This window comes from Pleurodeles waltl, chromosome 2_1 (genome assembly GCF_031143425.1).
Source record: "Pleurodeles waltl isolate 20211129_DDA chromosome 2_1, aPleWal1.hap1.20221129, whole genome shotgun sequence".
Taxonomy (NCBI): domain Eukaryota; kingdom Metazoa; phylum Chordata; class Amphibia; order Caudata; family Salamandridae; genus Pleurodeles; species Pleurodeles waltl.
Window position 1 is genome coordinate 757,816,188 of NC_090438.1, and position 13,791 is coordinate 757,829,978.

Here is a 13,791-nt window from a genome sequence, read left to right on the forward strand (position 1 = left end):
ACAATGCACTTATAGGTAGCGCTGATGTCACCTTGTGGCTTTCCATATCCGACTGGATGTCAGAGTCCTGGATGGAAAAAGCCTCATCCTGTTCGGTTCCTCCTGGGCGTGCTCCTCCCCAAAGATGTCCAGATTGTCCTCTGGGGTCTTATGAGCCATCTCTATTCAACAAGCCCTCTGGTCCTGAAGTGTCTTTTTCGATTGAAAGGATCTGCAGGCGGTATCTTGATGGACTGGGGAGAGGCACAGATTACACACCAGATATTGGTCGGAGTGAGGGAATTTGGAGCAGCACCAAGGAGAGAATCGAAACAGCATTCGTTCCATCAGCACGGCATGCTGGCCGGCATCAAGCAGTGATGCTGGTCCGATGTGAACCGGATGGCGGAGAGAACACAATCTAACAAAGGAGTTGATGCACATGGGCAGTATCACGAGAAGGAGTCACCACTTGAAAATACCTCTTCAAAGAAAAACAACTAGCAACACTCCCAACCCATCACCAAATGGCAGGAGCATGCAGAGCATATGTATCTACAGCCACACATGCCATCAAACATAATAATATTTCCAATTACTGGAATGAACATTGCACAAATAGTGATTGCTGGCTGTATAGATGTGCCACTGCACTTATTCTTATTGGGTTGCTAAAAACTTTTAATTCTTTCTCTACACCTCTCCCATGTTTTACTTTTAAATAAGTGGCCAGGATAATTAGAGGGCAGACGTGCATCAGCTCAAAAGGAGTGCACATCAAATAAGTAAAGACAAAATTAAGGTCCCACTGAGGTTTCACGAAGGGTTTAAGAAGAAATATGTGGATTACTCTACTGAGAAATAACATCACAACAGGTAATTTGAAGAAGGACAGCTGGTCCAGTGCATGCAAAAAGGCAGACAAATGACTTGACAGTGCCCACTGCAGGTCCTTGCCTTGCCAAAGACAAAAAACAATACATCCGCCAGTTTGGCCGGCAACAGGTCTAGTGTAACAAGTGCCACAACAAACCACAAGCCTGTCCCAACATGAACTGTTTGTAGTAGGACGTCTTGCCAGAAAGATGACATCCACCTCTTTGGGAGGATATCAAATGCCATCAACTGTCTCTGCTCAATCTTCATTCATGCACATGAAGATTGCGCAGGAGCAGGTGCAAGACCCTGCCCTCCTTTTGAAGTGACAGAAGATGCCCCCAAGGCAACAACCTGACAGGAGGGCAGATGTTCATGCACGTAATTTGTGGGTACCACACTCTCCTAGCCTGATCCAGCGCTACCAGGATGACTTGGGCCCGGTTGTTCTTGATCTTGATCTTCCAGTACTCTGCAGGAGAGATAGCAGCAGGAAAGCATACAGGAGTCCCATGCTCCACTCTAGGCAGAATGAGTCTCTGAAAGAGAGCCTTCTGGGAAATTACAGCATCCTAAAATGCTGACATTGAGCACTCTCTGCTGTGGTGAAGAGATCGAGTCAGGGTCAGAAGACTGCCTTCGGTAACCTCCAGGTGTAACTGCTATTTGTGATCCGCTTGGTATTGCCAGCTGAGTAGGTCTGCCAAGTGGTGTATCATCAGAGAAACGGCCTGATGATCCAGCCAGTTCCAGAGGCACAAGGTCTCCCTGCACAGGGCCCAGGATCCCACTCTGCACTGTTTGTTTCAATATCACCTGGCAGTGGTGTTGTCTGTGAGGACCTGAACAAGCCTTCCCTTGATGGATGGCAGGAAGGTTTTTAACATCAAGCGAGTGACCAAAAACCCCAGCAAGCTGATGTTGCGACGAGTCTGTGCCAGAGACCAGTGACCTTCCAATCTCCACCTCTCCCAGCAGATATACCTAACCAGCAGTGACGAATGTGTCGCCACCATCAGCACTGGATGGGACAGGGAGGGGAAAGAGTCTGCAACTGGTCCAATGGCGGTCAAACAGCCACCACTGCAGATCTTTTGCAGCCTCCTTCGAAACCTGGATTAAATCTATTAGGTTCCTTTCGTGCTGGATCCACTCAGACTTTAGATCCCACCGCAGACTACGGATGTGTCATTTGCATGGTCGACGAGCAGAACGGAGGAGGCTAATAGGTCAAGAAGCCTATGGGACCCTCCTCACTGATCCCAGTTTTCAAAGTTGGTCCTGGGTCTTAGTTTGAATAGCTACAGTTCAGTGAGAAAGAGGAAGGTCCAAGTCAGGTGCAATTTCAGCATGTTAACAGTGAACCCCAATGTCAGGAGGTTCGCTGTCATCAGGAGGTGTTCCATGAATGACTGATGAGCCTACCTTCAACAGCCAATCACGAGGTAGGCGAAGACTGGGATACCTAACCTCTGAAGGAATGCTCCATTCACCTGCACCACCACTGTCACCCGAGAGGCACTGGTGAGGCTGAAGGGGAGCACAGTGGATAGAAAGTGCTCCTGCTGACACTTCAACTGCAAGTAACGTCTTTTGGCCTGCTGGCCAATAACATGGAAAAATGTGGTCCAATACTACCATCCAATCTCTTGGATTAAGGGCAGATAGAACCTGGGCTGGCATGAACATCCTGAATTTGTCTTTGAAATTGAGAAGCTGGAGATCCAAAAATAGGACAAATGCCTCTCACTTTTTTGACACTAGGAAATAACAGAAGTAACATCCATGTCTGCTTTCCAAGGTTGGGAGTCTGGCTATGGCACCTTGTTCAAAAAATACCTGAACTTTGTCGTAAGATGGACAAGTGGTCCTCTGAAAGCCACTCTGATGTGGGTGGAAGATGTGGTGGTCCGGTGAACTATCTGCAGGATCCACCTGTCGAATATTATAGCCTGCAACCCTTGGAAAAAATTACGTGATTCTGCCTCCCACAAGGTTTTAGTGTGCCTCTAAGGGCAAATTAACATGCACGGAGGCTATTGCTGGATGGGCAGAGGACTGGGAGGTTGGCTGTCCCTGTGGGGCTGGACTTTGTCTGCTGGATCCCTGGCTGACCTCGAAAGTACTATGGTGACTGTTGTTGGAGTAAAGGATGGTGATGTTGCCTGTAAGCAAAGTCCCTGGTTAAGCCATATAGAGGGCAAAGTTGCTAGAGATACTGCCTGACGAGTGTGGCGAGACCAAAGGAGTGTGTTGTGGCTCTGCATTCTTTGCAGTGCTCTACTGCAAAATCAGTCTTCTCACCAAATAGACGAGACCTGTCAAAAGGCGTATCCATGAGTGATGCCTGAACATCACCTGAGAAGCCTGTGGCTCTCATCCATGCGTGGAGTCTAAGCACCAGTCCTGCAACATGGCTTCCTTAATGACTCAATCAATTTCGGCATTGCCCAAGGCCCCAGTAATTCAGGGTGCATCAGGATCAGCTGGAGAAATAACCTCCTCCGCAGAGGACTGGGAGCAAGCCTTAGGGGCACCTTGACACCCTTGCGACTTCTCAGGAGAGTAGTATGGCTTTATTTCTGGAAGACCTGCTGCAAGAGTGGCTTCAAGAGCAGGAACCGGTATGTACTCTCCATTACATGCTGGAGCAAGGTTTACATGATTTCCTACAGGGTTTGGCGATGTACAGCTTAGCATTGCAATCCTGCTTGCCTTTGGGTGCATAAAGGCACACTTCTCATAACTTGGAGTCGTGGACTGAACTCAAACAACACAGACACACCAAATGGGTAATCTATCACAATCATCTGCTACGGAGTGTCCCTATAAGGTTTAAACCAGGTAGCTTTAGGAAGGGACATGTGCCCTAGCACACTGGAAAAGAATTACAAGAAAAATAAAACTTGTCAATTGATGAGAAAAAAGAGTTAGGCGATAGCTCAAGATTCACATACAAAAGTATGGAACAAAAAGAGGTGACATCAGCAAGCTTGGGTCATGCTTATATGCAGCTCCAGCAGTCACTTCCGGGGTGGAATGGTGTCAGTGGTTATGATAAATAATCTTCCGGATCCAATCTGGCACCTGGGGATATCCTAAAGGTGAGGAATCTACAGTTAGAATTATCAATCAGAAAGGACTATTAATATATGTAGTCATCTTCACTCTACCAATGTATTTTCAGTAAGCCCGTCAACATGCCCAAATCTTCCTCAAGAAAACATATATTATATACACTGGTGCTATGCCAAAGAGAGCAGAGTGACCTGACTCCTCATTCAAGCCCTCATATGATCCGGTTACAGATATGATCCTGTAGGTCTTGTATCTTTATGAACAATTTATGGAAACCACTTAACTTGTTCCGTCAACCACGATCTAAAGACACTCTGCATTGCCCATGTACATGAAGGTATGGTCTCTTGCTTCTTTAAACACAGGAAGATGCAGTCTTCCACCAATTTTAACTTTGGGGATATGGACCTCACAGAGCTTCAATTGTTCTGGTGGTTGCAGACACTGGGCAATCACAGTCACTCTTGGGAAAACGGACTTATTTTTCACCATTAGACTTTGACCGAGAGCAACAGAGAGAAAGGCAGAAAAGGGAAACAGAAGGAATAAGAGGGAAAAAAAAGGGAGTGATGGAAGAGAGCATGGATGAAACAAGAGCCTTTTAAAGTGAGATAAAGAGACAGGAATTTTAGGATCAGGGAAAGAGTAGAAAGAAGTGGAATCGGGACTTAGCAGCCTTGGTATCTGGCAGAACAATTGGCACGCTCTTGAAAAAACTCTTGGAAACTTGCACTTATTGTTTTTTTTCTTTTTCGACATCAACATTGGGACCTGGACGGAATTAAAATAATTTTCCTGCAATTTCACATAAGAATTAAATGATTTTACACTCTTGCTCCCATAACTAAGGCCTGTCAAGGTAGCCATGCGGGGGCCTGTTATTAGTCATGTGGGTGACTAAATAGATTTAACATTCTGTTTGGAGTATGGCTTGGTGGTATCTACTTGGATTCTAACAACATCTGGTTGGACATTGGATTTGGGAGAATAAGGCTGTTCCTGTATGCCCCACAACTAGTCAGAAAATGTATTTCAATTCTTTTTGTGTAGAAATAATTCAAAGGTCATTTCATTAACAACATGCTCTCAATATTATACTGATAGTAAATCAAAGACAGAGAACAATATTTTCAGAAAACTAACATTCGCATAAAAAAAAAAAACTTACCGTCAGCAGTGTGCTGTAAGGTAACCATGATGCAGCGTACTCGAAGATCCAATATAAGATCTTGGACTGTTTGCAACATATCATTGGGAATTTCAAGGGCAGCTAGAGATTCATAGCAAACCCTAAGGAATGAGACATTTACATATGAAATGAGCTGCAACCTTCTCTTCAGGACTACAAATACAACAAAGTAACATTGTGAACTCAGTTGTTAACTCCTGTAAATAGATAAAATGTTGACATTAACTGTTGTGCCACAATAGGCTCCTGAATATGCCACCAATTTTCCAAAGGGAATCCTTATGATCCCAGAAAGCAACTGGAGTAAGCCCCAGGTTGCAGTAACAAAGTAATGTTCACTTCATCTTTAGCAAAAGCAGAACAAGTTGTCATCATGATATACAATGCAAAATAGTTTTACTGCTTCAGGAACTTTTTTTTCTAATATGCAAGGGTCTAGATCTCAGAAGTAAACATGTCAAGCAGTTCTATTTTATGCCCCCTTGAAGCCATGTAAAAATACAGCTAACATATCTGATGATAGAAAACGGCAAATAATTTGATTTCTCTCTTGCACCCTTCAGATTCCCAAGTAGCAGGGAAAATATTACAGGACACAAGTTATAGTTACCTTAAGCAGGAGTTACTTGAAAGAACTCAAACAATAACAGCTGAATTTAAATGGTTGTGTGTGTAAAATTTGAATCTAACTATAACATTCCCGTAAACTTGTTTTTTTAGTGAATTTTTATGTTTTTTAAATTTTAATTCCCAACTATAACGTCCCTTTGGATTTTTCAGTGAATTTCTAGGATTTAACGTTAAGTAAGATAGCTATCGCAATACATGCTGGGGAGGGGGGGTTGGAGGCAGGGCCTGGCCTGGCATTGTGCTGCCACCACCCAAGTATGTTGCTCCTGCCCTGCTCTACCACTGTCCAAGTTTATGCCCCTGCTCTCTCGTTACAGCCCTGTGTAGTCATTGTTCTGCCACTGTCCTTCCTGCTTGCCCTGAACAGTTAGCTCCATCCACCTACTCTCTACCCTCGGTTGTCAGAGTTCATGTGTCAGCGACTTCCTTCCTGCCCTGCCTGGTTTGAAATGCTAATACTGCACTCCATTTAGCATGATGTCCCTCCCCACTTCTCCTGTCCCTCACTGCCCAATTCTATGCCCCATCATTGCCTTCCTTCTTAGCCTACGTGCTTAGTTTACTGCCCAAACCCTCCTTACTTTGCTCTTCGAAGTCTGTGTGCATACTCCTGCTACCTCCGTTTTGTCCACCATGTTCCATGGACCTTCCACTGCCCCTCCTATCTACTCTGAGTAGTTCTGTGGAGCTGCCACCACCCCTCCCACCTGCCTAGCATGGTCAGATGACTGCTGCCTATTCCTACAACCTCAAAATCACCTGTCCGAGTTCCATGCCCCTATCCCCTCCCTATTGTCCGCCATGGTCCATTTTGCAACCACTCCCTTTGGCCCCGCATGATCAGTGGTGCTGCAACTGCTCCACCTGCCTGCCCTGTGTGGTCTGCTGTAAAGCCCCATCCCCTGCCTTCTCTTGTCTGTGTCCAGGCCCTAAAACTCCCTCCTTTCCTCCATGGTACTTTGTGCATGCCCCTGTCCCCACCCTCTTGCCAACTATGGTCTTTGTGCTGCCACTAACCCTCTGGTTGCCATGCATGGTCTTCTGTGCTGCCACAGTCCCTCCTACCTGCCCTATGTGGTCATCTTGCTGCCTCTGACCCCTTCCCACCTTACCTCTGTTGTCTGTGTTTGCGCCATTATCTCACTGTTGCCCTCCATGGTGTGTTGTGCTTCCAGTGCCCCCCATCCCACCTGCCCTCCATGGTCAGCTTGCTGCTCTTAACCAGCCCCTTTGCCCCCTGCCCTCTGTTTGTTATGTGCAGGTCCCTATGCCCTTTGTTCTGCCTTGTCTGGTTCGTTGTCATGTCCCTGCACCATCCCTCCTCCCCTTCATGGTCCATTATGCTGCAACTGTCCCTCCTGTCTGTCCGGAATGGTCAGCTTGCTGCCCTTGCCTCTGACCCTTCTGCTCTCTGTTATCCATGTGCAGTCCCTGTCCCCTCCCTATTGCTTTCCATTGTCTGTTGTGCTGCACTACCGTCCTGCTTGCCCTGTATGGTGTATTGAACTGCTGCAAGTCCTGACGCCTTCCCTGTAAGGTCAGTTTGGTGCCGTTGCCCATCTCCCTCTTGCCCTCTCTTATCTGAGTCTATGTTCCAACCCCACTCCTCCTGGCCTCCGTGATTCAACGTACCATACTTGTCAACATTTTTATCTTCGTTAGAGGGAGATCTTGAAAAAACAACAAACCAGGGGAATTGATTTTCCCCATTGACTTACACTGAAAGAGAGGAGATTTTAGGCAGGAGAAAGATAAAGTAAAGCTCTTTTGAGCTTAAAAAACTGTCTGTTGGCATGTATGGTTATACTGCCTCTTCCTTCTGCCCTCAATGGCCTGTTATATTGCCACAGCCGCTCATGCCTGTCCTGCATGGTTGGTTTACTCCCCCCCCCCCGCTTCATAGTGCTGCCACTGCACCTTGTTGCCTCTGTACCCTCATCCCTGCCCTCAATTAACTGAGCCTGTGCCCATGACCTCTGCCTTCCTACAGATTTCTTATGTGGCACACCTGACTGCACCCTATAAAACAGCAAAACAAAACAAAAAAAAATAAAATAAGTGTTTGGCACACTTTTGTCACTGGGCAATACTTGGGCTACATTTGGGTGATATTGGTGGTACATTTGGGCTCTTTTTCTCTCTGATGGCCATCTTGGGAGATCTAATTGTTATGAAGCTCTCTAATTCTATGTCAGGTCTGGAGGGAAGGATTATGCATTTCTTTCTTCACTTTAATTAATCAGCAAGTTCAAAGTTCAACGTAAACAAAAAAAATACAACAGTACATACCACATGATTCATAATAGTATCCGTGGTAACCAATGTCCAATCCTATTCCAGTGAGAGAGTCCATATATATCCAACGCACTCTGAGCCGTTCCTTTTTTCTTCACTGCTCGGATCGTTAGTTAAGTTCCTCGCTACCTTTTTATAGAGTGCAGTACGTGGGATTTGTCTGATCTGTGAGTTTTGGTAATGTTAGGTAATTGCGCTGATTTACATTATACCATTGTTATCACTCATAGTACTAGCAGCGCAGCAGGCTTCGGTCTGAAAGCAGATACATTTTTCGATCTCAGTCGGGTACACCAGAGGGTGCTCTTTTGCGCCGTCTCTAAGGCCTGCATCACCTATAGCGCTCCGAATCTAGTCACACTGGGAACAAACAGCGCTCAATTGGTTTTGCGCTAAGGGGTAAGAGCTCTCTGGGAAGTGTATTATAGAGCTTCTTACTCCTTTCAAACCTTCGCTATACACCGTAACAGCGGTACGCTGTAGGTCTGACCTCAGGTCCGTCCCCTCACATTGCCACCTCAGGGAAGCTTTTTCTACGAGGTCAATTTTGAGCTGGCTTGAGCACCAGCAAGGGGGCTGCCTGTTTTATCTAACAGGGTGTTGATGGTTTTTGGGATATATTGCCCTTGTCTGTAAAGTGCTAACACCCTCATGAGGATGCATTCCTTGCAGGACCGCAAATATTTTCTCACTGTGCCTTTAGAGGAAGGCCACTCTCTGCTCTGCCTCCAGGCTGAACTGGAAACACTCCTATCTCAGGCTATAGGTAAAGTGCTGGCCCCTTTACAAGAGAGTGTGGTCAAGTTGACAGCCCAGGTCTCTAATGGGGTTGGCATGTTTGGGAATACAGGAGGTGACTCTAGCGGCAGTAGCACATCGACTCCCAGGAAATCATGCAAACGTGACGTGGGGCACCTGGAAGACTGAGCGCTTCAATGAATCCTTCCATAAGAGTTTGCACATGTTAAAGCATTCACCTTACCGGGAGGCTGAATGGCCCGGGGTGATAGGCTACGAAGTCGCCACAATGACTGACTGACGCAGGGTTGTCAATACAGAGAGAGGGTGACACAGATGAGGATGCGTCCTCTGATGAGGACCACGACTCTGGTCATCCCTGGTGTCTGGCTTCGGTCACGCCAGACCCCTATGAAGGGGGCACATTCATTTCGGACATGTTCTACCTCAAAGGGTACTTATCATTCCAGGTCTTCTGAATGGCAGACGGACCACAAAGTCGCTGAATGTGGCCAGCAAGATTGGTCAGCCTCTGAACAAGGAGGTGCGTGCTCGACTGCAGGTGGAATGCCCTTGTCCTACGTTGGAAGCTACGACAGACATTGATCCAAAGTTGTGTACTTAAATTGGGAAATATACTAGGGACCCCAAGAAGGGCAATGACCGCTCCTGGAGGGCATGTCAAGATAAACCTTTGGACGTCCTGGGTCCCCTCACGCAAATTATACAACTGACGAAACAGTTGAAGCACATGGGTAAACCACTTCCAACAGACATAGTGGCAGGATGGGCCCAGAGGGCAGTGTGCCTTCTGGGCAATGCTAATTGTGGTATCTCAGCCGATCGGCCATGCTCCCTAACAAATAAGATAGATCCAAAACTTGGGGAGCTCTCCAACTCAGAAGCAGAGGTGTTTGCACAGGGAAACCTGCTTGGCAACCTCTTTGTGAAAGAGTTGGGGAAGTTTGTGGCAATATTCTCAGCACTTGACAAGACGCAGACCTCGATCAAAAAGGTATTTCCTGGAAAGGTTTGTGGCGGGGGCCAGAAGAGTTAGGGGTCGCTCATCTGGCAGCTCCAACTTTCAAGGCCCCAGCAGAGGGTCAGCCAAAAGAAATAACGTTTGGCGTGATGGCAGACAGGGAACGTTCTTCCCAAACTGGGCGAAGAGGAAAGAACAGAACCAGTCGCAACTTCCATGGTGGTGCATACCTCCCCAGAGGAGCTAATGCTGCGCATTAACCCTTCTTCCCCTCAAGCACTTGGGTGGGGGGGGAGGGGGGGTGATGAGGAGGTTCGCGCACAGATGGACTACGGAGTTCATAGGAACCCCAGTGCAGGAGACACCGCTTCTCCCAAACAGACATGACATTGATCGATGCAGAGGTGCAGGAGCTCCTAAGGAAAGGGGCCATTTGCAGGTCAGTACTACATCCGCAAGGGATTCCTAAGCAATAGTTTCCTGGTGGAAAAGAAAGACAAAGGCTTCCACCCAGACATAAATTTAAGTGCCTTTAATGAATGGGTGGTGTACAGACACTTCAAGATGGAGGGCACACACCTGCTCAGGGATCTCCTCCTTCAGGGAAACAACAACGACGCCAACACCGCATCACTGACCACCAACCTCCTCAACCTCGGACTCCATCAACTGGTCAACACCCACATCGCCGGACACACGCTTGACCCACTCTTCACCTCAAGCAACCACATCTCTTTCAGCCACACCTCCGAACTCCACTGGGACCGACCATCACTGCGTCCACTTCACCTTCAAGAAAAACACCGAACACCACCGCATCCCTCTACCGCCTCACCGCCGCTGGGGAAAAGTCACCGAAGACCAACTAACCAGCACACTCGCCAAATACCCACCACCCGAACCCACCGACCCGAGCACCGCCGCCATCAACCTCCATCAATGGATCCTCAACTGCGCCAACACCTCAGCCCCACTCAAGAAACCCACCGCCAACCAAGAAAAGAAAAAAACAGCCTGGTTCACAGACGAACTGACCATCTTCCAAACGCACCTGCCAGAAACTCAAGAAAAAATGGATCCTCGAGCGCACATCCGACAACCTTGCTACCCTCAAGGACGCCAACCGTGAACACCACCAACGGATCCGACTCGCCAAGCGCACCCACTTCACAGAACGCCTCAACAACAATGCCCATGACTGCAAAGAACTCTTCTGCATCGTGAAGGAACTCTCCAACCCTAACGCCAACGTCAACGACGTCCCTCCCTCCCAGAAACTCTGCGACGATCTCTCCACCTTCTTCCACCAGAAAATCGCAGCCATCCACGACAGCTTCAACACCGCACCTCCGCCAGACCCCACCCCCCGACGACTCCTCCCACGCCTGCCGCCTCACCACCTGGACCCAAGTAGACGACGCCAAAACCCTAACAACCATGAATTCCATCCACTCAGGCTCTCCCACGGACCCGTGCCCACATCACGTATTCAACAAAGCCGACGCCACCATCGCCCCCAAACTCCGCAAGATCATCAACCGCTCCTTCAACACCGCCACCTTCCCGGACAGCTGGAAGCACGCAGAAATCCAACCCCTCCTCAAGAAACCCAAGGCTGACCCCAACGATCTCAAAAACTTCCGACCGATCTCTCTCCTCCCTTTTCCAGCGAAGGTCATCGAGAAGATCGTCAACGCACAGCTCACCCACTTCCTAGAAGACAACTCCATCCTAGACCCCTCACAATCTGGATTCAGACGAAACCACAGCACTGAGACCGCACTCCTCGCCGCCACAGATGACATCAGACAACAAATGGACAACGGCGAAACCTCAGCCCTCATCCTCCTCGACCTATCAGCCGCTTTCGACACAGTCTGCCACCGCACCCTGCTAACCCATCTCCACGAAGCCGGCATCCAAGACAAAGCCCTCAACTAGATCGCATCCTTCTTCTCCGACAGAACCCAGAGAGTCCGACTCTCACCCTTCCGCTCCAAAGCCACCAACCTCATCTGCGGCGTCCCCCAAGGCTCCTCTTAGCCCAACGTTGTTCAACGTCTACATGGCCCCCCTCGCACAACTGGCCCGTCATCACAACCTTAGCATCATCTCCTACGCCGACGACACCCAGCTCGTCCTCTCCCTGACCAAAGATCCGCTCACCGCCAAAACCAACCTCCACGAGGGACTAAAATCCATCGCCGAGTGGATGAGCAACAGCCGCCTGAAGCTCAACTCCGACAAGACGGAAGTCCTCATCCTCGGACGCACCCCCTCGGCCTGGAACGACTCCTGGTGGCCCACCGCCCTCGGACCCCCACCCACCCCAGCCAGCCACGCACGAAACCTCGGCTTCGTCCTCGACTCTGCTCTCTCCATGTCCAAACAGATCAAGGCCGTCTCCTCTTCTTGTTTCAACACCCTCTGCATGCTCCGCAGGATCTTCAAGTGGATTCCAACAGGAACCATGAAGACGGTGACTCAAGCCCTCGTCAGTAGCAGACTTGACTACGGCAACGCACTCTACACAGGCATCCCAACGAAAGACATCAAACGACTCCAACGCATCCAGAACGCATCTGCCCGCCTGATCCTCGACAGACCCCGCCGATGTCACATCTCCCCCCACCTGAAGGACCTCCACTGGCTCCCTGTGGATAAAAGGATCACCTTCAAACTCCTCACCCACGCACACAAGGCACTACACAACACCGGACCCACCTACCTGAACACCAGACTCAACTTCTACGTCCCCACACGTCAACTCCGCTCTGCCAACTTCGCCCTCGCCATTGTCCCCCGAATCCAGCGCAAGACCTCTGGCGGCAGATCCTTCTCCTTCCTCGCCGCCAAGACCTGGAACTCTCTCCCCACCTCACTACGCCAGACCCAGGACCTCCTCACCTTCAGGAGGCTCCTCAAGACATGGCTCTTCGAACGCTAGCAGCACCCCCCCACCCCCAGCGCCTCGAAACCCTGTCAGGTACATAGCGCGCTCTATAAATTCACTGATTGATTGATTGATTGATTGATGGTGCACTTGGACCTCAAGCACGTATCTCACTGTGCCGGTTTGTACATTTCGTCTCGAGATAGCAGGTGTTCAAATATAAATCTCTCACATTTGGGCTTTCGTCAGCACTGTGGTGCTTTACGAAACTCCTGAAGCTGGTAGTGGAAAACCTCGGGACACAGGGGTCAGGCTAATTATTTAGACAATATTCTCCTGATGGATAAGTCTCAATCCCAGCTCCTATCTCACATAAACACGACTATTGTCTTTCTGCAGAATATGGGGTTTGTAATAAACCAGAAGTTGGAGTTGGCACCCTCACGAACTATGACCTTCAGAGGGTTCCTTATGAACTCCAAGGTGACCTCACTCAGCCTCCCAAGCTCGAAGATGATCAACAAAGAACTGGGAAACGTTCTGAAGAGGGACAGGATTTCCCTCAAGCAGCTGGTCAGGATAGTGGGACTGCTATTGTCCTCAATCCAAGCCATGTTCTCGGCTCCTTTACATTACAGGGCACTACAGCGGTTGAAGGCCTTCAACCTCAGGAGGGAGTACCCTACTTGGAAATGATCTCCCTCTCCTCGGAGGAACAGACAAAACTAAAATGGTGGATAGACCACATGGAAGCGTGGAACGGCAAAGTGATCTTCAGGTCCTCCCCGGGCCTCATCATAGAATCTGATACAAGCCGTCAGGGATGGGGTGCCAGGTGTGGGGAGATTGATGGGGGTGGGGCGTTGGATCGACAGGAATTCAATATTCATATCAACTGCCTTGAACGTCTGGCGAGGTCTTTCGCAGTCAGGTCCATGACGCGGGACAGAGTTTCTTGTTGTATTCTCTTGAGGATGGACAATGTGTCCACAGTCCAGTGCATAAACTGCCTGGGTGGAACTCGCTTGAGGCATTGGTGGAACTGGAGAAGGATTTTTGGCATTACTGTCCCCAACACCAAATCTTTGTGACAGCGGAATATCTTCCGGGAACACCGAATACTCTAGCAGT

General features: G+C 48.8%; 1 protein-coding gene across 4 annotated transcripts in view; it reads right to left on the bottom strand.

Moving 5' to 3' along the window:
- Window positions 1-13,791, bottom strand: part of EXOC2 (exocyst complex component 2) — a 1,213,422-nt gene that overhangs the window by 506,873 nt on the left and 692,758 nt on the right. For all 4 annotated transcript variants that reach the window (XM_069217791.1, XM_069217808.1, XM_069217816.1 and 1 more), the window contains one exon: window positions 5,102-5,223. In XM_069217791.1, the coding sequence (XP_069073892.1) occupies window positions 5,102-5,223 (122 nt within the window). The remainder of the gene's footprint in view (window positions 1-5,101; window positions 5,224-13,791) is intronic.